Source organism: Hyposmocoma kahamanoa, unplaced genomic scaffold (assembly GCF_003589595.1).
Source record: "Hyposmocoma kahamanoa isolate Upper Pololo Valley unplaced genomic scaffold, ASM358959v1 63, whole genome shotgun sequence".
NCBI lineage: Eukaryota > Metazoa > Arthropoda > Insecta > Lepidoptera > Cosmopterigidae > Hyposmocoma > Hyposmocoma kahamanoa.
In genome coordinates, this window is record NW_020653851.1 from 22,570,392 (window position 1) to 22,585,291 (window position 14,900).

At 35.7% G+C, this 14,900-nt stretch overlaps 1 protein-coding gene across 1 annotated transcript in view; it reads left to right on the forward strand.

The window, feature by feature from the left end:
• LOC113230051 (uncharacterized MFS-type transporter C09D4.1) overlaps positions 1 to 14,900 on the forward strand; it is a 119,740-nt gene that overhangs the window by 77,358 nt on the left and 27,482 nt on the right. Inside the window, exon 2 of the mRNA XM_026463779.1 lies at positions 12,182 to 12,406. Coding sequence (XP_026319564.1) covers positions 12,182 to 12,406 — 225 coding nt within the window. The remainder of the gene's footprint in view (positions 1 to 12,181; positions 12,407 to 14,900) is intronic.

Here is a 14,900-nt window from a genome sequence, read left to right on the forward strand (position 1 = left end):
TTATAGGTTTGCATTAATGTTAGACATAACTAGTTGATGACCTGGTGGAAAGTGACGATGAGGTCGACGATGGAGCATGCATACCTAAATAATGCCTATTCATTCTCGTCTTGAAAAGGTCCAAGTTATAACTTTCAGGTCTGCAGGCAGGGGTTTCCACTCCATAGCCGTTCGCCATATAAATGTGAAAGCGTAACGCTTAGTGCGAATCTTTGGAATATCCACAACATAGGGGTGGAATCCAAGGTGGCCAGTTGGTATTTAACAGACCCATCCCATAAGTGACAGCAGTACCCCTACACGAGTTACTATAAATAGGTTTCCACTCCACTATCCGGTAACCAATTGTTAACTTTTTAGTTTTAGTTTGTATGTACAATAAGCAAGTTCGAAGTCGGTTCCTTTTTTTTATTATCAAAGATAACAACCAGGATATATATCATGCTAACTAATATAAGGCCGCTTTTAGGCTAACGAAAATATTTATGTCAATCACTATCAATTAGCGTGGTGAGGATTTAATATTTTAAGATGTTAACGTAAGTGTTGTAACCAATCATAAAGCTCTTTACCACTGTCATTTTCAACTTAGCCATGGTGAGAAATTCAGAAAAGTTTGATACTTAGGTTAGAATACGGCCAGAATGTTGCTGTAGATTCTTAAGTAATAACACAATTTCAACATTAATTAAAGTAGTTCCGGAGTTCGTCGCTAGATGGCATTGGTCCAAATTACGCGATTTCTGAATCGCAATTTTAAAACTTTCCCAAAGTAAAGGATCGCTCCTGAGTGTTTTGTACAAAAGTAATCCAAATTTATATGTGCCTCATTCGTAGAACCATCTTGGTTCCGCGCCCTTTGGTCGGGATAGGGCGTGAAGACTTAGAATGAGTTATTTTCTTTCGTTTTGTAAATTGGCTTTATCGAATTCCTGGTTGGATGTTTGGACGTAATAAGGTGTAAGCTAGCCTAACAAACCTATTTTCTACACTGCAAGAAAATTCACATAATTCAAACATAATTTACAGTCTTATTTTATTGGAAACATTGGAAACGGGCAGCTGCGACGTCGGGAGCGGCGGCGCCGCAAAATGATGGCTACGTAGTTTCCCTAGGCGATAAAAAGCTCTCAACTTAATGAATTGAAGGATATTTCACATATTTCTGCAAAAAAAGCGGCTAATACTTACTTAGATTGAATTGGACCGCTCTCTTAGGTACTCGTGTCGATTACATTTCATTACACATAAGTCATTTTTATACTATTATTTCTTTAGATATGTTTAGTAAATTAATGTTTATATATCGAAATCCAAAGATGAACTAAGGTCTAAGACATAAAGAATTTGAATAATTGTTGTGTGTTGGTCTGTATATCTCCTCAGAGACGATATAAATGATTTTATCTACACACATATCATAAACTCTCCACGATGTTTTCAAAAACCGCAAATTACGACCGGCATAAAGGTAAACTGTTTTGTTAGAACAAATTTCTTATTTGTGAAAATGTCGATTTTATTATTACTTTAAAATTTCGAACATCACTGAAAAAAAAATTGATTCGACCTCAATTCTAATATCAGTCAAGATGAAGTTTTATTCGAAATGAAATGTCAATAGCAAACAATTTTGACAAATTTCACACGTTACTTGACATCGAACGACGTTTTAATTGATGCCAACTCTGGTTTGTCTATGAATTAAATAAAAACTACGGTTGTGTGACATGCGTGAGAAAAGTTTTTATTTGCCGCTATTTCGCCGGTCGTAACATGCAGTTCCTGAACACATTATAGAGAGCTTATAATATCTGTAGATAAAGCAGTGTATGTAACTGTGCATAATTAGGCATTAAAATACTCGTGCGATGTTTTTATGAAACCCACACACGTATTTGAATGCCTTTCCTTATGTAACAATCACATAAACTACTATTAAAGACGGTGGAATATGTTTACTCATGGACATAATTATTTAGAGGAATCGTATAAAAAAGGTTGAATCATGAAACAACGTTTACAAGATGCATGCTGGCATAAATTTAACAGGGGGCCTACTACGAGCTCTTAGAGCAATCCTATTTAAGCCTGTAAGTTGGATTGCCTGTCAAATTCGTACTATGACCTCACAAAAACAATTCACTGTCCGTGCAGTTTATGTTCCCCATTCGAAATCCGTTCACCTTTTCTTTGATAGCAAAATCGAATCATGACGTGCTTTTTTCCATGCAAAGGTCGGTCTCATGTTTAAAAATTAGAAATTCAAAAAAGTTACACCGTGACTTTCTAAACTGTAAATTTTAATTCTTGTTATTTTTATAAGCCAAGTGTCAATAAATAATTACTATTAACTATTGAGCGTTTAAAAAAAAATTTAGTTCGAGTTCCCAATCCATGGAGTATTGTTGATAAATTATTGACAAGAATGTTATTGCAATTTATAAACGGAATTTTAATAATTTTATTGCCCGATAATCGTAAAATAACTTTAAAATAATGCCAATTTTGACTATAATTGCAATCAATGAAAATGTACGAATACAAGATACGTTCCAATTATGTTATCAAATTAAAAACACACCTTATTAATTTTAATGATAATGACTAGACATGGCATGTAATTTTGTCGTACGACAAATTGTAAAGTATGATTGAAAAGCCGCCGATATTACAAAACAACGTAATAAGTTTAATCAATAATAAAATTAATAAAAAAATATAATTATTCTCATTTTGAACACAATCGGTTAATAGTGCTTGAACACTCCCAGGATATCTGTCTATTTCTTTCAGTATGTAGTTCCATCTCCCTCTTGTTAAAGGTCAGCTAGCCAGCCAGAGACAATAATTAACGTTTAGAAAGTAAAACTCATCATCCTGTCGTGCCATTTCCGTTCAACTTTGTGATACGAATTTAAGCAATTAAGTTTTACCACGTCGAGTAAATTGCATAGAACTTGCCTGGCTGCTCAAAGGAGGCCCCCAGAACGTTTAATCGAAAATAAAAAACGACTAAAGTCATTCTTTTTTTAAATTAAATTTTCTTAATTAAGTGCTTCATAATAATATGAACACTATTTTCATAATTTAATATTTTAAAGCGAACCTCTAAATATCGATACTCACTTTATCGATATCTCCAATGAACACTATATATTTTGGTCATATTTTGGTTATTTTCTGTTACCTGTGCAAACTTTATTTATAAATATTATGCTCCCCGAATGTTGTGAAGAATAAGTAAAGAAACAAAAAACAAAATTCGAAAAAGAAGACAATAAAAACGAATTTTGAGAAACAAAAAATAAAGAAACAAAAAACAAAATAAAAACAGAACAGCTCGGAAATAAGTTGGCATAGTGATCATTGGAGGTATCGTTATTATTGTTTAACAGCGGATCCTTAGAACAACGTAGTGAATTGTAAATTCAGAAATATCAGCAGAAGGTTTTCAGTGAGTCGTCTTTATGATCAGTGGCGCAGATGCTCGCTATTTCATTCTATTAATGGTATTACATCCACATGGCTGTGATGTTAATTTCCATCCAAAACGTCGATCGGAAAGGGCTCATTCGTGCGAGCTCTAAATCTAATCTACGATGTTCCACAGACCGTAAAGTGTTCCTTAGCAAATAACGCTGAACTACGAATAGGATTTATTCTTTGACTTTAATTTCACGGCTCGGATGGTTGCCTGTCTAGAAATGCTGTTGGAAATTTGCGAATATTTTGCAGCGCATTGAAACCTTTGTAACTGTATAGATAACAGTTATTTATAGGAAATGAAACTATTTTTCCGTATTTAAATCGCGTATATTTGTTTTTTCAAACAAACCGACGTTTCGGGCCCTTTACAGGTCCCATGGTCACGGTTAAGACTGCAGTACTAATTAATATGTTTTAGTTTATTCTAATTTATATTAATAATTAATAATAAATTGAACTTAATAAAAATTCATTCAATAAAATAATTTGTAACACTTAATGTAGCGTAAATTGGAATGTTTTCTTTGTAAAATTAAAAATAAGGTATTTAATTAATAACTATGTAACTATAGTGAAAAAATAAGGTGGTTTGCATCAATATTAGACATAACTGGTTGAAGACTGTACCACCTCAGTCAACCGTGACCGTGGAACCTGTAAAGGGCCCGTAACGTCGGTTTCTTTGAAAAAACAAATATACGCGATTTAAATCCGGAAAAATAGTTTCATTTCCTATGTGTAACAGTTATTTATTTTTAGAAAATGAAACCGTTATATCCGATCTAAATCGCGTACGTTTGTTATTTTATAACTGCATAATTTTATACTAATGTGGTTTTTGTACGCAAACTATTTTGTATAAGTCATAGTAAGATGAATAAATGTTTCCTACTTTCATTTTATAAGTTTGAAGCTTTTGCGTATCTGTGGCCTCCCAAATAGAGGGACTGATTTCAGAGCAGTTTTTTTTTATTTAAAGGCAAAGATCATAGTCTAACCCGGTTAATGGGTGGTTGTGTACAAAAACGACATTACCTTAAATTATGCAGGTGTATAAACCACTTTTTGTTTTGTTTAAAAAAATATTTAAAATCGACGGGGTTAACATGTAATAGGGCAATAAAGATTTGATATCATTATTTATTTTTATTTGGGTGAAACCCTAATTAGGTTGTTGTCAGACTTTCTGTCAACATAAATATCATCACTCTCGTCCGCGAACACTGCGCGGTCAGTTGTAGTCTGTTCCAATTAATTTTAGACGAAAAGTAAACAAAACGTTTTGGTTACAATTCTAAAGCAATCACTCAATAAACCGATTAAGTGACACTTTCACGTATATTTCGAAGATTCTTTCGTGATGATCTATCACTTTTTCTAACAATATTCATATGAATAACATCGTAAAATCATAGTTGAAAAATGGTAGACAAAAAGTGTGGTTACATTCTATTATCCATAACTGTAACATTTGTTGTTTTATTCTATTGTCTATAACTGTAACATTTATCTTTTTAACTAACATTAGACTATTTCGTGAAAGTAAAGCAATAACGGTATTGGCCCCGAAGGGATAGCACAATTTGTATTGATACAAGATGGACGTTGAACATCTTGTATCGAATTACCATCTGTTTGTGGCGATCCCTCTTGGTCCGTTGTTGATACTGCCAATTTAGATGGATTAATTAGTACGACGGTCGGATTATGTTCTCCACTAGATATTGTTGTAGGTGTTATATGTTTGTTTCAGAGAGAAAAGTGGAGCTCCTTGGGAAATACTGCCACCTTCCCTATTTCTACCTCCAAGCAGTAATGCTCACGTTACTGCGTCGTTTGTTTTGAGCGCTGGTGAACTTATAGGAACTTATCAACTTTATGTCACAGGATATCGAATGCAATAACAGTCTCCTTCAGGTCTTTGCCATTTAAAGCTCTGAGTGGCACTGCAACTACGAAGTTCGTACCGTTACTTGATAATCATAAAAACATCGCATTTCGTTAACGCCACAAAAAACGGTCTCCAATAAATTCGATCAGGTGATAATCCTCTCTCGAAACAACGGCTTGACTTTTCCCATTTGTATTTTTCGTTTCATTACACCCGGGTGTTTCCTAACCTTATAAGCGCTATTTCAAAGGATTATGGTCCATTTAACAGGGCCATTATTTATACTTCAAAGCGTTTTAAACAAAGATGAATTTCGGTGAACAGCTACTAGGATCTATTAAGCACGCATGGGCTACATTTCGAAGTGCATCATAATCTCTCTTTTAATAGGTAGTGCCTATTAACATCTTGGTTGATGCCATCTTTAGTGACCAAGACTGTCTGTTTGGTTTTCATATTATATTTTTCATCATCATATATTTTTAGTAGCAGTGGCTGTTTGTGAAAGAGTTCCTCCAGGAATGTACTGCCACCTTAATTATTACTACTGCCAAGCAGTAATGTGGGCATTACTGTGTTCCGGTTTTGAAGGGTACTCCCGATTTAGCGAACTCTAAGAATGAAGTCACCACAAAAATCTACTAAACCAAGAGTATTTTTAATCGATTTCAAAAAGGGAGGAAGATCTCAATATTTTTTTTCGCGTGTATGTTTATGTAATTCTTTTTGTACTGGAAAGAGGATCTCAGTATTGGTGCCATTTAAATTTGAAGAAAACATTCCACCTCTAAGAACTAGAGAATGAATGGGCCAATAGACGTAATTCAACGAACATTTGAGGTCGTTTTTTTTCATAAAAAAGTAAATAATCTGCTAAAATAAACCAACTATATCCTTGTATTGTTTAGTTATTGTCAAGTGATGAGTGTTTATGATAAAGTAAAATTTTCAACGTTGGCTGAATTTAATTATGTATATAAATTATGTGAATATCAGAGACCAACTAATTTGAGAGTCATACAGACAAGAAAATATATACTCCCTAAAACAAATAATGTGTATGGTACTCGAAAACTAGAGTATATAATACCTAAGTTATTAAATAATTTGCCTGGGTATATTCAAGACCTATATGTGGAAGGAAAATGTAAAAATAAATTAAGGAAGTACTTACTGGCTAGAGAGAATCGCTGTGGACAGATAAAAACTTAGTGGTTTTTGAGCTACAGCTGCTTGTAATATGTTTAAGTTTTTGTAAAAGTATTAAATAAATTAAAAAAAAAAAAATTAAAAAGTATGTAGTATTTTTTTTTTCAATTTTGCGGACTGATATTGCAGTTCAGTCACAGATAGTGCAATCAAGATTATATAATATTTCATTCATTCATTTCATTCAAGGTGGCAACAAACTACTCGAAGGCAATATATACCTACAGTAACAAGATTGCAGTTAGCGTGCAGTCAATGTCAAATGGTTAAAAATAATACTAACTCTCTATAAAAACTGAGGTTCATGTCTATTTAAACTGTTTAATACTTAAAACATTGAGCGATAATCGTATTTTAACACAACAGAATGGTACCGATGATTTTTAATTATTAATTTATTTATTGGCCTTGTTACCAAAAAATGTCACAAAAATTAAAATAACTGACAATACCTTATTACTACTTTAAAAAAAACACTAAAATAACTAAATTACAACATAAAAAAAAACAAAAAATGTCTACATGCATCTACATACCAATAATATAATAAAATACAGTCCGAATTCTCTATTTATGTCAAAGATAAATTATTGTAAGAATCCTTCAAATAAATATAAAAATTGGTTTAACTTCAGAGACTCTTCCTTCAGTCATCTTAATTATTTTTTAAATATAATATTAAGTGACGGGACGAACAGATCGTGCGCCTGATGGTAAGCGACACGCCCGTCCATAACAGCTGCAGTGCCACTCACAGCTTTAAATTACAAAGATCTTATAGGCACTGCCACTGCGCCCGTCATCCTGCGACATAAGTTAACAAGTCCCATGTGCCTGTAATTTCACCAGCACCAACCGTAACGCAGTAATGTAGGCCCGAAACCTGTCATCATAACGTAGCTAGGGATGTGAACCATATAAATCGTTAACCAGAATATCCGATTCCGACAGGAAATCGATTCAAAAGTGACGTTGTGTTTATTGAGAATCGTGTATCTCAAATATCTTTATTATTCGATTTTTCTTATATTCCTGCTAAACAAGTGCCTCTTGAACATCGTAGCGGCGATTCAACGCGGTCCATTACCCTTGATTGATCTCTCCCGACGGTTCTAGCGGCCTTGCTTGCAAATACTGATTTCACGAATTGTTCCGTCACGTGATATGTTTTAGCGTCTAACATCATATTTCAATAACATCATTTTTACGTATAGTCGCAAAGTAGGCTGACCGCCAAACATCTGAAAAGGCAGAGTTATTTATAGAATGTTTAATACCTCCATCTGAATTCTCGGAATGATGGTTGTGGAATAAGCAAAAGATGTATGTTAAGCGCGTAACTGATGGAAGCGCATAGTTTGTGTTCATTAATCCAGTGAGAGGCAGACGTCTAGATAAAGTTATTCCAGATATTTTATAGTGTAGAGAAATTCGTTTGGCATTATAGCGTCTGTTCTAGGGCCTTCGACTTTAGGTACTAGGGACTCGGAGACTCGGTGTGGTTTCGGAAATCCTGGAAAGTGGAGAATTTCCAGATAATTTCAAAAGCAGGTTTCCATGCTCAAGGTCAGATTAGGTTAAATTTTCAGTAATTCAAAGTATGAAAACGATTTTTTTTTATGATTCAAGCGACGGGAGGAACAATTCGCGCGTCTGGTGGTAAGCGACACGTCTGTCCACAGCAACTGCACTGCCACTCAGAGCTAGATCGCAAAGATCTGAAGGGTACTGCCACTGTACCCATTACCCTGAAACATAAAGTTAACAAGTCCCATGTGCTTGTAATTTTACCAGCACCCTTCAAAACTGGAACACGGTAATGCTCACATTACTGCATACCTGCAGGAATATTATGTGGTAGTTCTTACCAGCTTCGAAACAAAATTATTTCATAAATATTATTATTTAAGTTTTTAGTGGACACGTAAGAAACAAAGAGCCAAATAGAGAGAACCTAATTTTACTACTTTCGTTCTCCTATCTCTACAGCGTTGCCGTATCCATGTAACCAGATTAAAAAAAACTCTTGGTTTAATTGATTTTTGTGATAACTTTATTTGCTTTTTAAAGGTTACTACCGGTTAGTAATCGGGAGTTTTCTAAACTATAATTTAAAGTCTTTGACAGTCTACGAAGCAAACATATAAACAATTACGTAATTTTTCTACTCTCTGATGTATGTGACAGTACAAATGTCGTCACCGTATTTAGTTTGACTAAATTCTCCACTACAAAGCGTTTATAAGCATTCATATCTATTTAAAAGTCGAAAGATTCTTCGTCGATCCTGGGGGTCTATTCCCATTCTCCGTCTGACATCCGAACGAAAACATGTCGAGTACGAAGCGTTCATCTATATAAAATTTTATAGAAAAAAATCAAAAGACTGTCTGGGAAACCCAAGGGTCGGCAGCTACCTTGCCCAACGCATTAGCATAGCAATACAAAGGGGGAACGCTGCCAGCATCTTGGGCACCTTGCCCAATTTTATTCATATAATATAAAAATCATAGTTTTACTTTCTAGTACTTAAGCTCTTATTGTCTTTTTTACCTTACCTGTACATTATTATTATCTTAATTAATAAAAAAAGAAGCTTCATTCGCATCGTGCTTTTTTAATTTAATGGTGAAATTACTGGCACATGGGACTTGTCAACTTATATCTAAGGGCGACAGGCGCAGTGGCAGTGATCCTCAGATCTTTGCGATTTAAAGCTCTGAGTGGCACTGCAACTGTTATGGACAGGCGTGTAGCTTACCATCAGGTGCACGACTTGTCCGTGCCGTCACTTTATATTATAAAATAAAATAAAATTGGTCGAGTATAAGGGCGCGTTCAAATTAGCGCGGCGGCCGCGCGACAGTCGCGCTGCTGAAGTGCGACCAAATTTTCCCTTGCCTGTTATATGTATATATATTAGTAATAACTGATGGAACTGCTATCCCATATTGCTGTGTGTTGTTTTACATTCTCTATAAATTCTTCAATTTAATTTTCATCCATCGTGGTCAATTTGGAAAATTGATATATACACCTCACTAACCGTGAATGCAACTGAACGTGACTGCAGCGCGACTGTCGCGCGGCGGCCGTTGCAGGGCGGTTGCAGCGCTTCTAGAAATTCTATAATGATAATAATAAATAACGCACACACTCAACATAGCCCCGCACTAGGGAAACCCTGTGTCGCGGGTGCCATGGACACACACATAGACAACCACAAATTACACCCAAACTAACGAGAGAAATAATTGTAGGCCATACAACTATTTCTCTCGGCCCGGGAATCAAACCTGGGACCTCTGCGTGGCAGTCCGGCATGGTAACCGTTCGGCCACGGAGGCAGTTTGCAATTGCATTAAAAGTAATAGTCGCGCAGCCGCCGCCGTCTAACAACTAGCTAATTTGAACGCGCCCTTACTTATTTGACAGTAATTTGTTTCGGACAAATATTGGACGGAGAACAGGAGAGATCCTGGAGCGCAAACTTCGCTGGCGGGACGTGCAGCGTAGTTCTGACGCGAAGGTTCATTAAGAAGTTTCTATCACCCATCACACGAATGATATATTGCGTCAATTCATTGCGATCTTTGTAATACTTTCTAGATGAAGCGAATATTTCAAGACGTAAAGTTAGTTTGTGAGTTTTTTTTGTGACATCACGTAATAGAGTGATTGATAGTGTTACATTATGGTCCGCAAGTGCCTAAGTAGCTAATGCTTTCAACATGCGAATTATGAGTATCTGTAAAATAGTATACATGCTGAAAACGCATTATTACATTACCCTGTTTCAAGGAACCTTTTTTTTGACCAGGGGGAAATCTTTGTAGATAGACTCTCCCTCCAGACTGGAGGGCCTACCCCACTAAAACCCCCCCCGGGTTTACCTCTCGTCGGTTGAGTCGGCGCCGTGGGGTCGGTGAACATTCACCGCCTTAGCTTACGCCAGGGCTCCCGCGCCAACGGAAGGGCGGGTCGGTTGTCCTCCGTACCCGCCACCCAGACGAGTGAGTCCGGAGTCCCTGTCTAGAGTCCGCTGGCCTCACTAGGGGATCAGGCGAGCAGCGAACTGCTTGGCCTTCTCCCCGTACATCTTCGCCGGAGCAGGTGCACGTCCGCCGCGTCCTCGCGCACCCGCTCCGCGGCCTCCTTTTGCGACACAACCTCTCCGCAAAAGGAGGATTTCAAGGAACCCTAGCTCTTTTTTTTATAATATCAAGTGACGGGATGAACAAGTCGTGCACCTGATGGTAAGCTACACGCCTGTCCATAACAGTTGCAGTGCGACTCAGAGCTTTAAATCGCAAAGATCTGAGGGGCACTGCCACTGCGTCAGTCACCCTAAGACATAAGTTGACAAGTCCCGTGTGCCTGTAATTTCTTACTCAGAGAAGTGAAATAAGTGTTATGAAGTTGGGGTCCCTAATTTAATGCGTAATTTGTTCACGTGATTTTTTTGTTACAAAAGCAAGGGAAGGATGAGGTCAATGGATACCAATGGAGCGTGCACACCTGATTATTGCCTATAAACTCTCACCTTCAAAAGTACCAAGCTATAGCGTTCGGGGAATGAGTCTGCAGGCAGGGAATTCTACTCCTTAGCCGTTCGCCATATAAATGTTTTTACTAAAGCTTTGTGCGAATTCTTGTAATATCCTCAACACGGAACAAAAAAACAATTTAAGTGTCATAAGCATCGATTACTATCGGAACCGCTGTCGCCAAAATGCATAGAATCAAATTATAAACACTACGAAATCTTGATAATAATTGGTCATAGTTTCCAATTTAAAAAGATGGAACAAATTCTGGATTGCTAATACAATTTATACTTTATGCAGTCGCCAGCCATATCGTTAAAAGTTTAATACCTTTATTGCAAGTTACGACGTTTTCATTTTATTGAAATTTGCTTCAAACATGCTGCCATCTTGCGGTCAGTGGCTGGACTACGACGAACGATTAACATCTAAATCAATTCGATAAACGGAAAAATTAAAATTTATTAAAATGATATGAAATACTACTTCTGCTAAACAGAAGAAGAAGAAGAAAATTCATTTGTTTGCACGCCACAAATGACATAACACAGAAAAAAAAACAATCAAAACTAAAAACAAAAGAATTAAACAGCACAGTGAAAATAACATAATACAAGGACAAACGGAAAAAAAGAAAAAAACAGAACACAATTAAAAAACATTCATACTTGAGACACAAACAAATAATTACTATTAATTTCACTCTTAAACAGCTCAATAAGGCATTTTTCCGCGATATTAGAGAATGACACAAACATACCATACAAATCGAAAATGGCTCACTAGGCTCAAGCGGGTCTTTCAATACCTAATGTTATATGTAATGTTTTGCACTATTATTTTTATTTCATTCATGTAATAGAAGCTCCTTGACGTACGATCACATGTGACTTCTATATATTATACCGAGCGAGTACGACACAAGTGATCGTAGGTTAAGTTTCTGGAGAACATTCAAATTAACTCATAAGTCGTGTCTTCTTTGTTTACTACCAAGTTCAATGAAGACTGCACAATATTGACGTTATTTTCTTTTTTTTCGCAGGGTCTTCGTGTGACAACAATCATCGGTGCGTTTGGCACATGCGCGGGAGCATGGCTGAAAGTATTTTCGGTCCCACAAGACAGGTTCTGGCTGGGCTTCACTGGACAAACTGTGGTGGCTATCTCCCAGGTCTTCATTCTGAACGTGCCACCGAGGCTTGCTGCCGTCTGGTTTGGCGCTGACCAGGTCTCTTCGGCATGCAGTGTTGGTGTTTTTGGTAATCAGGTATGTTATGAAATTAACGACCTCAACGTTGGTGGACTCACATCTGTTTGTCAAGTTTTATTGAAAACGGTAATCGGAAAGTGCGCGAAACCATATTCATCCCCTAATTTGCCACCCTTAGATGTGGTATTTTTTTTTTCAAATTTAAATGAGACCACTACTGAGGTGCCCTCTTTCCAACAAAAAAGAATCATCAAAATCAGTTCACAAACTCTGGAGTATATACATACATACATTGCATGCATACATACCCAAAGAAAGATACTGTCGAACTGAGAACCTCATTTTTGAAGTCGGTTAAATATTCGTATTTTTGATAATTCTATTAATTGCTCTTTTTTGTAACTCACCAAAGTTTCAATTTAAAGTATTTATGCTTTAAAACTGTACTAACGCGTAAATGTTTTGAAACTGTATAATTTATATTATAACTTCTCAAAATTAACATTTTTCTTATCGCTTTTATCTAATTTTTGCAAACTAGAGATGCTATATACAGCCGAGTCAAGTTTTAAACACCTTGAAAATAGACAATATTTTGTTAAAAAGAAAGTGCGTCTCGTCTTGTTGACCTGCATCTCCCAAAGTCAACAATGAAGCATGTACATCTAAATAAATAAAATAATAACATTCGTACCACCTAAACAATAACAATTAAGTATTGTAAATTATCACGTCAAAAGCTAGTTTTTATTTTTAGTCGACTTCAAAAAAGGAGAAGGTATCAATGCGACTGTACTTTTTTGTGTGTCACGTGAACCTATTTTCATGATTCTTTTTTTGTTGGAAAGAGGGTACCTCTGTATAGCCGCTCACGCGATTCATGCGTCTCTGGAAGCATACCACACCACCACGATTTTATACCTATTTCTCGGATATCGAAGTTATAACAGGTAAAAGAACTAATACTAATTGCTATTTCGGTAACTACTCTAGCAAACCATAAAGTTTTTAATACCTGAGTCTGTCATTTAAAAAAAATAAACAACTTCAAAAATACGTCACGACAATCGTGTGTGTTATTGTTTGGGCTGGTGATGTCGGTGTTTATTTATTGAAAACATACCGTAAGTTGCGTTTTTTAAGTTTACCCTGAATATAAATGTTTATAAACTATACTTTAAGGAGTAATTTCATGGTAAACATTAGAACCACTCAAACGGAATATTATCATATTTACCCAAGTACACCAAAAATTTTATTAGAATAGAATAGAAACCATTTATTGTAACGCCACAATATAAAAAAAACACAAAAAGAAAGACTAATACAACTAGAACAGAAATAACACAAAGAACAGCATAAAAACATTTCAACGACAAGTTACATAATACTATAGTGACATGTGTGCGGCTGTGGCGTGTACAAAAGGATCCCATTCAGCTAAAGTCACAACCAAGGCTAGGTTGTGACGCTGGTTTTCAATGGGCCCTAGCCGAGTGAGTGAAAGTGACGGACGTATGCGTCCCGAAACAGAAAATAAATAAAATAAACTACGTAAATACTTATATCATGAGTGTGTATAGTGTTATTGCAGCGTGTACTCTTATATCGAATAAATACTTACATAATCTTTGCAATATATACATACAGGTATAAGTGTGTGTAGTGTGAAAACAAATTAATAAAATATTTAATACATATTTAAACTATATAACTTCAAATATATTAAACAAGATTATCTATTTTCGTAAAATAACAGTTCTTTGATTTCAAAATTAAACAACTATTGTTCTAACGCAGTTACTTTTTCGAATAATGCTATGTAAATTAACATGTTTAAGTGTTTATGATTATTAAGTTAAATAAAAAAATATACAATTAAAAAAACGTACCACTGCCATAAACATCATTCCATGATAATGGCATGATAATGGTCATTAGTGCTTTTTAAGTGCAGGATTTGCGGTGTATTACTGCATTTTATTTGAGATGTTTTTGTTGCAGTACCGAGTGTATTTATTTAGCAATGCAGAATAATAATTTTTATTTTTAAAAATTGTATTTAAACTGAATCCTTTTCTAATTTGCGAAACCAAATAGCCGCCATTTTGCGGCAGGAGGAGCGCATCGCGTGAGCGGCAGGTGTCATTTAAATTTGAAGAAAATATTCCACCGCTAAGGGTGGCAAACTAGGGGATCATTCCGGTTTCGCGAACTTTCCGGTAACCGAGTCCAATAAAACGTGCCAAATAGATGTAATTCCACGATCTTTTGAGGTCGGTTTTTTTTATAAAAATGTTATACTTAATAATCTACTTAAAAATATATAAATGCGAATGGAACTGTCCGTCTGTTCGTTACATTTTCACACGAAACCGTTATACTAATTTTGATGTATTTTGGTATAGACATAGATGGGTCCTAGGAAAAGGAGACAGATAACTTTTTGTCACAAAAATAAATCTTAAAGGAGGTGAAATAAAGGATGAAAGTTTGTATGAAAAATCAATAAAACTGAAAACTTTTGTGTATAGTAGGCCTACGAGTAGCC